We start from the raw sequence: 14,078 nt of genomic DNA, 5'->3' as shown, positions 1-14,078 counted from the left end.
TAAAAATGCAGTTTATTTTCCTTGCTCTTTCAAGAGCTTTCTTTATTGTAATATTATGTTCTCATATTTCTCCCAAGAGGCAGTGGTTGGCCCTTTAACAGGAGAGCCGGGGAGGGGCTAGGACTCTTAAAGTCAGGGGCAGTAAGCCAGCCCTGGCCCAGGCTGCCACAGCTAAACTAAGCAAGAACGACGGCAACTGTCAGGCGGTGCGTGTCAGCAACAAGGCAGCTGTGAGGCCACTTCACCGTGCGCAGACGGAGCCTGGTGATGTCTGCACGGGAGTGCTTCTCCTTCAACTAGACCTGTCCCTCATTTCTGTCCCTTTGCAGGACAACTCCCTAGAGCTGGGCTGGTGAAGTCAGAGAGAGGGTGGGGGTTTAGAGCAGTCCTGCTCCTTGAGACCCTGGGCCAATACTCCTCTGACAACCTTGCTGGGAGGAGACCACGGAGGTTTTAGGGTGCCGTGCTATCTTTACTGAGCAGGAGGGTGCCTCTGGGTCTCTTCTCTGTCCCAGGTTTACCTTCTAGAGGCTGACACAGCTCTCTCGCCAGAGGAAACGGCCATGGAGGGAGTTGGCCAGCCTGCAAAGATGAAATGCCTTGAAGGTATCACCAACTTGTCCGTGCTATCTGGATAAAAAGGCCCAGGGGTGCAGAGACTTGCTGGTCTGGTTCGGCGCATGGACGTGGGCTTGGGTGTCCAGAATCGCTGAGAGTGATTCCAAACTCTTCTCCTTACTTGCTACATCACGCTGGGTGACTGAGATCACTTTTGCGAGCCATACTTTCCTCACCTTCACAGTGAAATTATCAATAACAGCCTTATATAGTTGTTGCGAGAGTCAAATGAATATATACCGTACATGTAAAGTATCTGGCACAGAAAGGGTTAAATTGCAGTGAGTCCGGGCAGCTGGAACTCGGTTGATTAAAGAGGCACAGAAAGGGCTGTCAGGTGGGGGAGAGCAGGTGAAGACTGGTGGTATCTAATGAGGCAATTGAAGAGGACGTGTGGAAAGTGAAGGTGTTTGCTACCTGCCGGTTCCATTTGCTCCATGGGGGACAGTTAGGGGCCCCCTGGGGTAGTGAGGCTGCGTTGAACCCTTAGAACAAGAGGCGTTGTTTGAAGGTGGTGCGGAGATGGCTTATGAACAGAAGCGCTCTTGAGAAGTAGCCTCTCGAGATGAGACTCCTCACACCTGCACCCCTGTCTACTTCCTCCTCAGGCCCCCACTTAAAACAAGGCCCAGCCAAGTCCTGTGTTTCCTTGGCTCCAGAGAAGGAGCTGGTGTCTGCCTCCCAACTGGAGGAAGAGGAAGAAAATGAGGAGGGGGAGGAGGATCTGGATCCAGATCCAGATTTAGCCCCAGACCCGGAAGAAGAGGAGGAGGAGGAGGAGGATGAGAAAGATCTTGGGGATCCAGCCGTGCTCAGTGCTGTCCATAACACCCAGGTACTATGGCAGGAGTGGGTGGGGGCACGGTTGTCCTGAACTGTCTGCAGCTCATGGACTGTTGCTAAACATCCCTCTCCTCTTCTCTATCCCTTTCTAAGATAGGTTCTGGGTTAACACTTTCTATTTCAGGCTTGAACCCCAGTAGGGACTCTCTCTTTCCTTCCTCCTTTCCTCCTATCTCCGACTTAGTTTGTGCTGCTGGCTTCACCTTAAAAATCAGGTCCTAGCAGGGCTGTGCATTGTCCATAGGTGCTGGTCCTGCTCCTGGTGCTGAAGGTGAGTCATCTTCAACCCTGGGCCCCTGTGTCTCAATGGTCCATAACTGGTATTTATTCCCTTGGATTCCCGAAACCAGTGGAGAAAGACAAGGAATCACATGTAGAAAGAAGTGACTTAGACCCTCCTTCAACCTACTCCTGAGATACCAGTCTTGCATCCTTTCAGAGGAAGGAGAGGGGTCCTGGCCCAGTTGCCTTTGATTATGAGGGAAGGCCAGGCTGCCGTTCTCCTGGGTGGTGGAAATTGTTGGCCTTGCTGCCACACCTCATGGACACACATGAACGTAGAAAACACCACAGGGGCTCATTCAAGCCTGGGCTTTCCTTCCTCCTATTCCAGAGAGGTGGTCTCAGTTCCCCTGGAATCAAGATCCCTGATGTGCTGGGGATGTCACCTACCTCCTTGCACTTTCTGTGGCAGGTGAGTCTCTCTAGTCTCCATCCTATGAGAAAGTAACTGGGTGCTGAGAAGGAGCGTGCCAAGTGTCCCTTATTTCCATTATGTTCAGTGCTCTTGACCTTGCTCTGGAGATGAAGCACCCAAAGTGAAGTGTGGGTATGGGAGGTGGGAGATGTCCATAATGTAGGTAAGCTTGGTAAATGACAGAGGTGGTTCTGGGACAGCTGGCCATTCAGATGAAAAAAAGAACCTAGGACCCTACTTCCACCTTACAAAATATTTCAGCAGATGAGAGCAGCATTGAGCTTAGGGCTAGAAAGAGCACCTGCCCTTCAATTAACTGCATAATGGGAACATGGTCTGGGGTAGAAGAATTGCAGGAAATCTGCAGGGAGAATGAGAAGCAAATTGCAGCTCTGGGGAGGACCTCGGATGAATCAGAAAAGAGACACATAAGTGTCACCCCAGTAGCTGACACAAGAGCCTGAGACAAGACTTACAAAGAGGAGAGGGAGAGGTGTTGACTTTCCAGACAGTAGGAAAAGCACATGCCCCACAGTGTCGGGGACTGAAGAGGCGCGCCCTAGGAGGTGATAAACCCTGTTAGAAATGAGCAGGATCCACAGTCTGGTGCCCTCACAGCTGGCTTGAGGGCCCCCAAGATGGCAAAATGTTGGGTGAGGTTCTTAAGGAAAAAGACAGGTGAGAATATAGAGGTAGGAAAAGCACTTGGCAACAAGAGCAGCATTCTGTTGATGGAGATGCCCTGGTCCGAAACCTCTTACTTCTTCTCCCAGACCCTGGACTACCTGTCGCCAGTTCTTTTCCGGCCTAAGTTTCCCAGCGCCAACTCTCCAGCGTGCCATTTTGGACATCAACTGCTCTTGCCAGACCCATCTCTCTTCTGCAGCCTGCCGACCTCATGGCCCCCTAAGTTCAGGTACTGGATCAGGGTGCCGGGTACCCCAGCATCCACGACAGGCTGAGCTCTTCTCTAGAAGTCTCAGAAGGTAGGGGCTGATGAGGAGTAGGGGCCACTCTACCAGCTGCCACAGAAACTTACTTATAGAAACTTAAAAAGAGAATTCTCAGGAAGAGTCCAGTCCCTTCTCCCTTACAGATGAGGAAATGGAAGGCCAGGAAGACTAAAAAGAACTTACTTGTGGTTAGCTGGCATGGAGAACTGAGATTAGGACTCAGAACTCCTGACAAACAGGGTAAATGATTTTCTACTGTGTCAAGATTTCCTGCAGCCAAACTGCAGAAAAATCTATCTTGGAGGAGAATGTGAGCCCTGCTGAGCTAGGATTGTGATGTTTCATGTGGCTGACTTTGGGGAGGCACATAAACAGATAGGATTCCCTTTGATGTCCTGCTGAGGTTAGGATGAGGCTAAATGAATTGAAGGGGTAGGGAGCTGAGAGCTTGCTTTCACCCAGTCCAAATTTCTTTCTAAGTCTTCCCAGTCATCTGACCCAGCTTCACCCTCAGCACCAACGGCTCCTGCAGCTGCAGCAGCATAGTCGAATGCAAAGGTAAAGTCTAGACAAGCAGCAGGGCTGATACTCGTCTGCATGCTGGGTATTCCCTTGTGATTCCCAAAGACCCTGTACAATTAAGACTCTCACGGTGTTGCCCACCTCTGCACTCGCTCCCATCCTTCCCTGACAGCACCACTCCAAGCTCACCACTCCTTGGGAAGTTCATTGTGGCTGGGTGGGTGAATCTAAAGGGATGCTCCTCCTGGCTTGAAGTCCCCCAGCCAAGAAGCCTTGGTCTCAGCAACCAGACCCCTATGCTAACCTCATGACCCGAAAAGAGAAGGACTGGGTGATAAAAGTGCAGATGGTTCAGCTGCAGAGTGAGAACCCCCGCCTGGATGATTATTACTACCAGGTGAGCCCCAGGTGTTCTTCCTAGCCTCTGACCTTGGGGCCTGAACTCCCTGGTCCCTCTCGGATCCTCTCTTCAGCTCTTAGAGGCCATGTCCATTCAGGTGGGTGAGGCAATCACTACAGAATAGGGGCCATATTTCTAAAGTTGACATTCCAAGCTCATTCCCCTCTATTCTCCTACACTTCAGCCAAATGGGATTATTTACAATTCCCCAAACACACTCAGGTTTTGTCTCCATCCTTTGCCAAGAATTCCCCCTATTCGGCATGGAAATACGGACTTTTCCACCTTCGCACACTTATGTGGATCTTAGAAATGTCTTGTTATAAACATTCATCTACTTTTCACTTTTTTAGATCTAAAACAGGGATCTTATAAATAGTGGGATTCAATCTGTTGAATTGAACAAATGCTGGCAGACATTTTGACTCATTTCCCCCTGCTTCCTATCTCCCCTTTATTTATGGGGCAAGTCTTTGTCTATGGGTTTTTGGGTTGTTGAGGCTGTGTCTCACTTTCTCCTCAACCTCCATGAACCCCCATCACAGTTCCAGCTTGATCTCCTTCCTGTTTACATTAGTTTCTTTCTTTCCATTACACTTGAAAAACTCTCCTCTTTGTGCCAGGATCATTGAAAGTGAAATAGTTTTATACTCTTGCCTTTTTGGCACTGCTCCTAAAGGAAGGAGCTTTATTCAAATTCTTGTTTGACTCTCAGTGGCTTTATTTTAGCTTGGGATTTTACAGACTTCTTTAAGAAGATATTAGAGCTGCTGATCAAATCCTGAGAAGTCTAAAACTGGCCTACAGGCCAATTGGCAATAGTGTTCTTGGTACTTCAAGCTGCTGATGGTCTACATGCCATCAGATAACTCTGATTTTGGAAAGCACAGGTAGGATCACAAAATTAAAATGGGGAGGGGGAGGATATGCGGTGTGCAGCACGTAACTTGGGAGTAAGGAATGCGGGAAGGTTGCAGATGCTGGGACAGGTTTGCTTCCTGGCTTTCCACTTTGCTCTCTGCCTTTCCACCAGATCTGGCGATGGTGTCTAACTCTTAAAGTCCTTAGTATGGGGACTCTAAGGTATGTGGCGTGAGACCCAGGGTGTGTAAGATGCTTTAGGACAATTGCTAGAAGGGCCTAAGGTGCCAGGATCATTTCTGGAATGAATACTGTAGGAAAGGGTGTATTAAGAGGTTGCACTTGAGACCCTTAATTCTAAGTTCAGAAGATGAGCATACATTTTTCTATTCCATGGACTCGCAGAAGTATTATCAGAAACTAGAGAAGAAGCAGGCAGATGACGAGCTACTTGGGAGAAAGAACAAGGTTGAGTCCCTCAAGCTGGTAACGCCTTACATTCAGAAGGCAGAGGCTTACGAGTCAGGTAGGACCAGGGCTGACTTGCTGGGATGGGCTGGACATCTAAGAGGACATAGGGTGGAAAGGGGAGGAGAATATGCCTCTCCTAACTCCTTTTGTGCAGTGGTTCGAATTGAGGGTTCCCTGGGCCAGGTAGCTGTATCAACGTGTTTCAGCCCTCGCCGAGCTATTGATGCTGTACCCCATGGAACTCAAGAGCAGGTAGGAGTGTTATCTTCCCAGAACCTTTTTTTCTCTTCCCCTGTTTTGAAGAAAGGTCTGGAGCACTGTCATGCTTACGTTCAGACTGTGACCTAAGAGTGAGGAAGTGTGATCAGACTTTGTGCCTAGCCTTTCCAGCTCTATTTTTAGCTCTCCAGAGGCCTGAGCTGCTGCTTTGTAGGTGAGGCTGATGGCCAGGAACCCTTTCTCCTAGGAGGCAGGAGCTGCAAGCAGTCAGAAGCTTCAGGTGTTGCACCACATTGAGAAGGTGAGCTATCAGCTCCTTGGGGATGAGTTCCTAACTTACCCATGAGAATGGGATATTGCTCAAGTTTACCTCTTCCGCTTTTCCCACCCTCGAATTCCCAGATGTTCCTTCAGTTACTAGAGATAGAGGAAGGCCAGAAGGATGGGCCTCCAGAACCCTGCTACTCTGAGCAGCAGAGCAACCAGGTGGAGAAGCTCTTCCTGGCCTTAAAGACCCAGGAGCAGAATAATCTGGAGTGAGTATGGGAGGGTCACACCTCAGCCCAGGAAGGGAAGGATCAGCAAAGACATTGGCTTTGCTTCTGTTCCTCTTTTCTAACAGGTAGTCCTCTCCTCCATGCAGAGCCCTGAAAATGCTCTCCTATCTCACCTGTAGGGAGGCAGCAGATGGCTTCCTGCAGGTGCTCTCTGTGAGGAAGGGGAAAGCCCTAGTGGCCCGGATGCTCCCCTTCCTGCCCCAGAATCAAGCTGTTAGCCTTCTTCTGGCTATCACCCACCATCTGCCCCTTCTGGTCAGGAGGGATGTGGCTGATCAGGTACTGTGGCATTGAGTAGAGAAGAGGATGGTTTGTGGTCAGGTTAGGGATCTTTCCTCCTCTTCCACTCCGCACTCCCAGAGATGGCAGAGAAAGTGCTGGGCAGTGAGGGGCGCTGACCCTGCCACCCTCAGGTAAGGGAGTTAAAACTACTATGGGAACAGCTGATCATCTTCAGGTACAAAGAATGAAAAACACATGGGCATATGGTTGCACAGGTGTGAGTGTGCTGTGGAAGTTTGAGACAAGTGTTGAGCCCCATATCTACTTTTCTTAGGGAAGGCATCCTAGAACAAGTAGGTATTGAAGGACCTGTGCCTAGGGATGGAGAGACGTGAGTGGTTATAGGCCTGGTAAAACCTGACCAGGAAGGTGCCAAAGGCAGGTCAGCAAGAAAAGGGGGTTGAGGTGAGGTAGGACGAGGTGAAATTGTAGCAGAATCTGAGAGAGGTGCTTACTGACCTTCTTGCAGGCCCTACCAATGTTGTTCAAACCTCTGGACAGATGTATCAGTCACTTGACCTTCCATGAACTCCTCCAAGGACTTCAGGGACTAACACTGCTAGCACCTGGCTCCTCAGAGCGGCCAGTCACTGTGGTGCTTCAGAATCAGGTAACACACCTGGGAGGCTTTTCTCTTTCCAGGGATGTCTTCCAGGTGGTATCACTGGCAAAGAATGAGTGGGAGAATGTTCTCATTTCTCCATCTTATCCTCTGTAGTGCTTCTCAATTTCTAGAGAGCACTTGGGTCACCTGGAGAGCTTATTGAACACGTGGTCCCACCCCTAGAGAGCCTCATTCAGTAGACCTGGGGTGGGACCCATGCCTTAGCTTTTCTAACAAGCTCTCTGATGATGTGCTGTTGTGGATCTCTAGAGCAGAGGTCATCAAACTCTTTAGATTGTGTATCCCTTTTAGTAAAACAATTCTGAACAGTATCACCCATGTGTTTGTTCATAAGTCATATACATGTAACACTATGCTAATATTAGGTACATAATAAATACAAGATAGAAAGTTTTAAAAGATGAGACTCCAGAAGTGAAAGTTCTGGCGTCTTCTTCCAATAACCCAGTGGATTATCTTGTGAACCCCACTCTGAAGATCTCTGCTTAAGCCATGCTTCTTAGAGTGGGGTCCACAAACTACCTGTATCAGAATCCTGGGTTTACTCCTGATCTACAGACGCTGACCCCAAGCGTGGAGTCCATGAGTGTGCATTTAAATCAGCTCCCCAAAAGAATCTTTGGGGAAAGTTCAGAGAAGTGATTTCCTTGGAAAGGTCTGAGTTCTTTGGCCAGCCAATGTAACCTGACAGTTTCATGGGTGTTGGGCTCCATTTGTACCTGTGAACTTGCCCTTTCAGTTGGGAAGATAGAGCCAGGGAAACACTGAATGTCTATGGTGAACTCATTTTACCCTGAACACTTGATCACTTGCAGTTTGGAATATCTTTGCTCTATGCCCTGCTAAGTCATGGGGAGCAGCTGGTATCCCTGGATTCTTCTCTAGAGAAATCCAACAGTGACTATACCACCTGGTAAGATCATAAAGGCCTCAGTACCCCTGGGACGTGTGGGCTGAGCCAGATGAGGTATTTCCTGAGTGGTCTATGGAAGCATCAAGGAGGAGGTTGGACAGAGAAGGGATAACCCGCAGAGTTGTAGCTATTCTAGTTTTTTTTCTCCCCCTCTCCAGTGCCCTGGACTATTGGTTTCCTATGGGAGGCAGTGTAACACAGTAATCAGGGGGACAAGCTTTAGAGTCAAATAGACCTAGGTTTGAATTCTGCCTCTATCACTTACTAGCACTGTAACTTTTGGGCATGTCAATTCACTTCTTAGTCTGTTTCCTCATCTATAAAAAGGGATCAAGGGGTGATGGTACTAACCACTTAGAGTTCTCAAGATTTAATAAGAGGAAGATTCATAAGGCACTAAGCCTTGCCTGGCACATACCAAACATGCAAATGTTATCTCTTAATTGCTATGTGCACAGACAGTGATAGTGGTAGCAGAGGATAAGGACCCTTGGCCTTGAGTCTGTCTCCTGCAGAAATACAAAGACTACAATGTATTTCTTCTTCTCTGCCTCCAGGACAGACATGGTGGTTCTGATTGCCTGGGAGATAGCCCAAATGCCTACAGCCTCTCTGGCAGAACCCCTAACCTTTCCCAGCAACCTTCTTCCCCTGTTCTGTCACCACGTGGATAAACAATTGGTACAGCAGTTGGAGGCTAGGATGGAGTAAGTGATGGCAGAAATGAGGTCATAGCCCTTTGTTCAAGCCCAGTCTAGGTTCTGTCACTTACCTCTCTACTTCTTTTAAACTATGAGTATGGAGGATACCATGCTTTTAGAACTTCTAGACACTGTGGCGTTTACTGAGTAAGTAGTCCGTTCCAAGTTAGGACCCTGTGGCCTGTTTCTTCAGCCAAAACTTTTAATTTATTCCCAGGTGCTTTGGTCATTTATCATGCTAAGCTATTTGAAGGAAGAATTAGAGAAGCTGAATTGTTCATTCAAGAAATAGGAGGGACAACTATTCCAAAATATAAGCGTGAACATGGAGGTCATCTCTGTTCTCAGAATTTACCATCTGCTATAAAGAGTCAGATACTAGTCAAATCACACAAATACTTTACAAAATGGATTTGTGTTTGCAGCTAACATCTGTTTTCTTTGTAGGCTTGCCTGGATCTACTGATCATTGTTCTAGAATATGTACATGTGGGAAAAGTTTAATCAGATCCTAGCTGTATGGGCTATGTCTACAGGGATCCAGACAGTCTGAAGACATTTATTATGCCTTGATATATTGGAAGACCCTGCCCAAAAACATTTTCTTATTCTTTCTTTAAAAACCTGAATGATATGCCTAAAAAGGCATGGCATAATAAGGTATAATTAAAGAGATAATAGAAAAATGTGTTAACTTGTTTGTAAATTAGGTATAATGAAAGCTATTTTCTTATGTGTAAATGCTTCAAGATTGTCCTTAACATAAGGAATAAGGCCTTATGTCTAACAAAAGTATGACTTTGGAAATGATCATGTTTCAGGGTTGCCATTTTTTATAAGGAGAAAGGAGCCCTACCTGAGCTAAGAGGGTTGGATATAAATATCTTTGGGATATGAAATGTTTGGTTTAACTTGACAAACAAGGTCATGCATTCATCAACAAACAGTAGAGTGCCTTTTATGAATCAGGCCCTGTTTTAGGTGGTAGGGTAACACTGCTGAGCAACACAAAGTCCCTGCTCTTTTGAAGCTTACATTCTGGTTGGACAGGGACTGTCACAAAACATCTAGTGAGAAATACCATGGTGAAAACAAAATTGAGTGACTGGAGTGGAATGGTCCAGGAAGGCCTGTCAACAGAGGTTACATTTAAGCTGAAACGAGTGACAGGTATTCCGTGTAGAGACACTAGTGAGCACAAAGCCCCAAAGTGAAAATGAACTTGGTGTGTTTCAGGAATAAATGGAAGTGGCTGTAGTACACAGATGGGGGTGAGGTGGAGTGATGAGGTTGGAGAAGAGTGGGCAGGGTATAGATCTGTAAGCCATGATTTAAAAAAAAAAGATTTTTTTAACTGTGATGGGAAGTCAGAATTTTAAACAGGAAAGTAACGTAGGAGACTGAAGAGGAGTTATCAGTGAAATAGGTGAAAAACTATGGAAGTGGTGGTAGGAAAGTTGAAAAGAAAGTACTTTAAGAAAGGCGTGAGGGATGAGGATAGAGCGACATGGCTGGTTGCCGCAATATGAAGATCATTGAGGACCTCGAGGTGGACAGGGGTTGAGATGAGGAGGGAGGGACTGACTACCGGAGTCAACTTGGAATTCTCTAAAAGGGAAGCAGAAATTTGACAGTAGGCAGTGGTCGATATATGCTAAGGGATGATTTTTTTCTTTTTTTAAAGATTGGTACCTGAGCTAACAACTGTTGCCAAACTTTTTTTCCCCCTGCTTTTTCCTCCCCAAATCCCCCCAATACATAGTTGTATATTTTAGTTGTGTGTCTATCTAGCTGTGGCATGTGGGACACTGCCTCAGCATGGCCTGACAAGCAGTGCCCTGTCCTCACCCGGGATGTGAACCAGCGAAACCCTGGGCCACCTAAGCAGAATGCCGAACTTATCCACTCAGGCACAGGCTGGCCCCTAAGGGACGATTTTTTTTTTTTTTAAAGAATGACGTAACAGCATGTGTGAAAGCACTCCAACAAGAGGGGAGAAAACCAATACAGAAGATAAACAACTTTACAGACACAAAATCCTAGAACAACAGGGGACGGGAATTACAGCACACATGGAGGAGTTGGCCGTGAATAGCCATGTGACCCCATCTGATTGTGGAAAAGAATGTGTTGATAGGAAAGGTACTGCTGTCTATTAGGAGACCTTTCCAAAATGCCTACTCCCCACCGATTCTCTATCTCCTCTGCTCCTCTCCCTCTTTGCTGACGATCTTAGATCCCACTTCCCTGAGAATAAAGGAGTAATGAAACAGGAACGCTACCACCTCCAGCCCTTGCCCACCCTGTTTCCCAGCCTGTAACAATGGATACTATTTGACTTCAGCGTTTAGGCCAACTCCTTCATGATGGATCCGTCCACACTACCAAGGACATTGCACCACCCCAGGGCCTGTAAACAAACAAAAGCACAATAAGAAAAGCCAAGGAGAGAGACAGAAACAGTGTTCCAATAGATAGGAGGCAGCCAGATTAAAGCAGCAAAGGGTAATGCCACGTGTGAGAACAGCTGCTACAGCCTGCCTTAGGCCGCTAAATTAGGCCCTCAGCTGTTTCAGAATAGACAGCCGGCTTGAGGCAAAGGCAGAAGCGGCTTTGCTGGAGCGGTTGCGTATGTCCCCCACAGCTGGGAACGTAACTGCGCAGACGCAGCTCAGCAGCTTTCCCCGGGAGGCACGGGTCTGCGAGCGGGTCTGCTACACTGCGCATGCCCAGGATGCAGGCGGGGTCCGGCGCGGGTGACCGGAAGAAACCGCCGAGCCACGATGGCTGCAGAGCAGGCGGCCGGAAGTGCCGCTGCCGGCTGTAGCTGCAACGCTGCAGCCATGGAGCGGGTTCTGCCTATGTTGTTGGTGCCAGTTCCCGCCGAGACAACGGGGCGGCTAGGGGCCCGGGCGCAGCTGCACAGAGAGCAGGAGGTTCTGGGGAGCCTGACGGCCTCGGGCGGCCTTCAAGTGCTCTCCTTGGCGCCCGGAGGCCGGGGCGGGGGCGGCTGCCGCCTGGATGGCCCCTTTCGGCAGTAAGTGCTGCGGGAGGACTGGGCAGTGGCGGGGGAGTCCGGAGCCTTCGCTCGGCTGGCCCCAGTGTCCCCCTCCTGGCGTGGAGGTGGCGGGAGAGGAATGACAGCCGCGGGAAATGCCTCAGAAGCGAACGTTTTCCTCGCTTTTGTTGCATCCCGCACCCTTGCTTCCCGATTCCTCTGCTGGCAGCGGCGGACCCGGCATGCTTAGACGCTGATTCTTTTATTCATTCAGCACATACTTGATTAATTAATCAACACATAGTTGGTTAATTGTCAGTGTGCTGTGTGCCATGCCCATTTTCTTTCAGTTAAATTCGTTAAAGGTGCCAGGTGGGGATCATCTCTAGTTTGAGTCATCCTAATATCTTCTTCTTACCCCTAAAACAAATAGCGATTTTCTTCACATATGGGCCTTTTTCCCCCCTTCAAGTACAGTCCAATTTGTCCATTCGTTTATTCATTTATTCACTCAACAAATAAGTTATACGCTCTCACTGTTACCTAGCAGGAATGTAAAAAAAAAAAAATCGAATAAGACACAATTCTTACGTGTGAGACTTGCGTGATTTGGGAAGATAGAGAAAAATTACAATCATGTATTACTGTCCACTTCTGTAATTCTCGGTCCAGGACTTAGAGTTTACATCCTTAAGTTTGTGACTGCCCTCTGAGTCTTTGATTGGGCTCTTTTTAATAATAGAAAGCATTTTGGAAACGATCTCGTTAAGACTGAATAGCAAGAGGTGTCTTACGTGGAAATCTCCAGGTGCTGTAACAGTGCCTGACAGTAGAGATTCGTTTGGTAAATCACAGTGAATGCTTTAACCTGTTCTGTGTTTGGCTTCTTTATTCCTGGTCTCTGACTTCCCCTAAGGAGAGATTCCTCTTCCTAGCAACAAGTTTATTCAGCAGTATTATCTATGAAGACAGACCTGTAGAGAAAGGAATGAAACAGAGACAAGAAGCAGAACTCTTCAGGTGCTTGAGAACCTAACAGAAGATAAGAAGTGATGGGGGCGTTCATAAGCTACTGCATGAAATGAGAGGAAGATCAACAAGAGCTTCTTTTTTATTTTTTTATTTGACTTGAATTTTAATTAGATTAGAATACTTCATAGGGTAAAAATAAGAAGGAGTTTATAGTATTCAGGGTTTACTTCCCACTTTTCTCAAGATCTATATAGTCCTTTTTATGTTGTTGAAATTACTGTACATTCTGTATTTTATTTTCATTGAAAATTTCCTACCTTTCCATGTGGCAGTATAATCCATGTGCTAATGATGTTAATGGTGTCACAGTGTTCTGCCTTTTAAATATCTTAATTTGTTTAACCTTTTCTGTATTCGATATTTAGATTGTTTTCCAGATTTTCAGTGTAAACAGTCAGGAATTGGATATTCATGAAAAATCATCAGTCTAGGTATAAAGATGGAAATATAAACCGTTGTCAGTCTTCTTCTGTAATAAGGATGTAAGAGCACCAAGTTCAATTTTTTTAGTTATAAAACTTACTACTACTTTTTTATTTTTTTAAAGATTGGCACCTGAGGTAACATCTGTCACCAGTCTTCTTTTTTTTTTTTCCTTTCTCCCCAAAGCCCCTCCAGTACATAGTTGTGTTTTCTAGTTGCAGGTCCTTCTGTTTGTGCTATGTGGGACACCACCTCAGCATGGCTTGACGAGCGGTGCTAGGTCCATGCCCAGGATCAGAACCAGTGAAACCCTGGGCCACTGAAGCAGAGTGCACGAACTTAACTACTTGGCCACGGGGCTGGCCCCAAAACTTACTACTTCTGTAGAAAAAAAGCTTTTTTGAAAAGATGAAATTTTATCAGCATGCTAGCCTCATCTTATTCTATTGCACTTTTTTCAGAATTGGGGCCCATTTATTTTTAAAATGTAATTTAAGTTTATTATTTAATTTGAAGCTGTAGCATCATTAGTCTCTTTCCATCCTTGTTAACCAGTGTTGGTTTGTTGACATTACACTGCTTTAAAAATTCTGCAACTGCGTTGTCCAGCATGGTAGCCGTTAGCCACACATGACTTAAAATTTAAAATTCATTTCCTCAGTTGCACTATTCACACATATTTCAAGTGCTCAGTAGCCACATGTGGCTGTTGGCTACTGTGTTGGACAATGCAGTTAGGTAGAACATTTCTATCATATAGAAAGTTCTGTTGGACAGAGCTATTCTATAGTGTACTGTATGAGTCTTCAAAGTCTAAATAAAAACAATCGCTTTCTTTTTACGTCACTGAAAGCATTTAATTTAGCAAAACCTATTTTGTTAATTGTGAGCCTCATCTCATATAAATAAAATACATAATACATAACATTATTTAATACAAATAAAATATTTGGTTTTTGAAAC

At 46.4% G+C, this 14,078-nt stretch overlaps 2 protein-coding genes across 5 annotated transcripts in view; both read left to right on the top strand.

Moving 5' to 3' along the window:
* Positions 1 to 246: 246 nt before the first annotated feature.
* Positions 247 to 9,250, top strand: PATL2 (PAT1 homolog 2). The gene is made up of 14 exons (XM_046654629.1): positions 247 to 606; positions 1,227 to 1,453; positions 2,075 to 2,155; positions 2,932 to 3,074; positions 3,592 to 3,669; positions 3,889 to 4,030; positions 5,300 to 5,420; positions 5,520 to 5,617; positions 5,832 to 5,885; positions 5,987 to 6,120; positions 6,261 to 6,420; positions 6,893 to 7,033; positions 7,864 to 7,961; positions 8,519 to 9,250. Exons 1-14 carry the CDS (start codon positions 564 to 566, stop codon positions 8,670 to 8,672), a joined length of 1,674 nt encoding a protein of 557 aa, XP_046510585.1. The 5' UTR covers positions 247 to 563; the 3' UTR covers positions 8,673 to 9,250.
* Positions 9,251 to 11,434: 2,184 nt separating this feature from the next.
* Positions 11,435 to 14,078, top strand: part of SPG11 (SPG11 vesicle trafficking associated, spatacsin) — a 75,696-nt gene continuing 73,052 nt past the window's right edge. For all 4 annotated transcript variants that reach the window (XM_046654055.1, XM_046654053.1, XM_046654054.1 and 1 more), the window contains exon 1: positions 11,435 to 11,699. In XM_046654055.1, the coding sequence (XP_046510011.1) occupies positions 11,446 to 11,699 (254 nt within the window). In that variant the 5' untranslated portion in view covers positions 11,435 to 11,445. The remainder of the gene's footprint in view (positions 11,700 to 14,078) is intronic.

Source organism: Equus quagga, chromosome 2 (genome assembly GCF_021613505.1).
Source record: "Equus quagga isolate Etosha38 chromosome 2, UCLA_HA_Equagga_1.0, whole genome shotgun sequence".
NCBI lineage: Eukaryota > Metazoa > Chordata > Mammalia > Perissodactyla > Equidae > Equus > Equus quagga.
Note: the sequence above shows the minus strand (reverse complement) of the source record. Positions and strands in the feature narration are given on the sequence as shown.

Bases quoted from the DNA above. Each gene is read 5' to 3' on its own strand.
- PATL2 (XM_046654629.1), top strand. From the start codon at position 564: ATGGAGGGAGTTGGCCAGCCTGCAAAGATGAAATGCCTTGAAG. The intron at 6,421-6,892 runs GTACTGTGGCAT...ACCTTCTTGCAG, and splicing joins GGAGGGATGTGGCTGATCAG to GCCCTACCAATGTTGTTCAA. The intron at 7,034-7,863 runs GTAACACACCTG...GATCACTTGCAG, and splicing joins CTGTGGTGCTTCAGAATCAG to TTTGGAATATCTTTGCTCTA.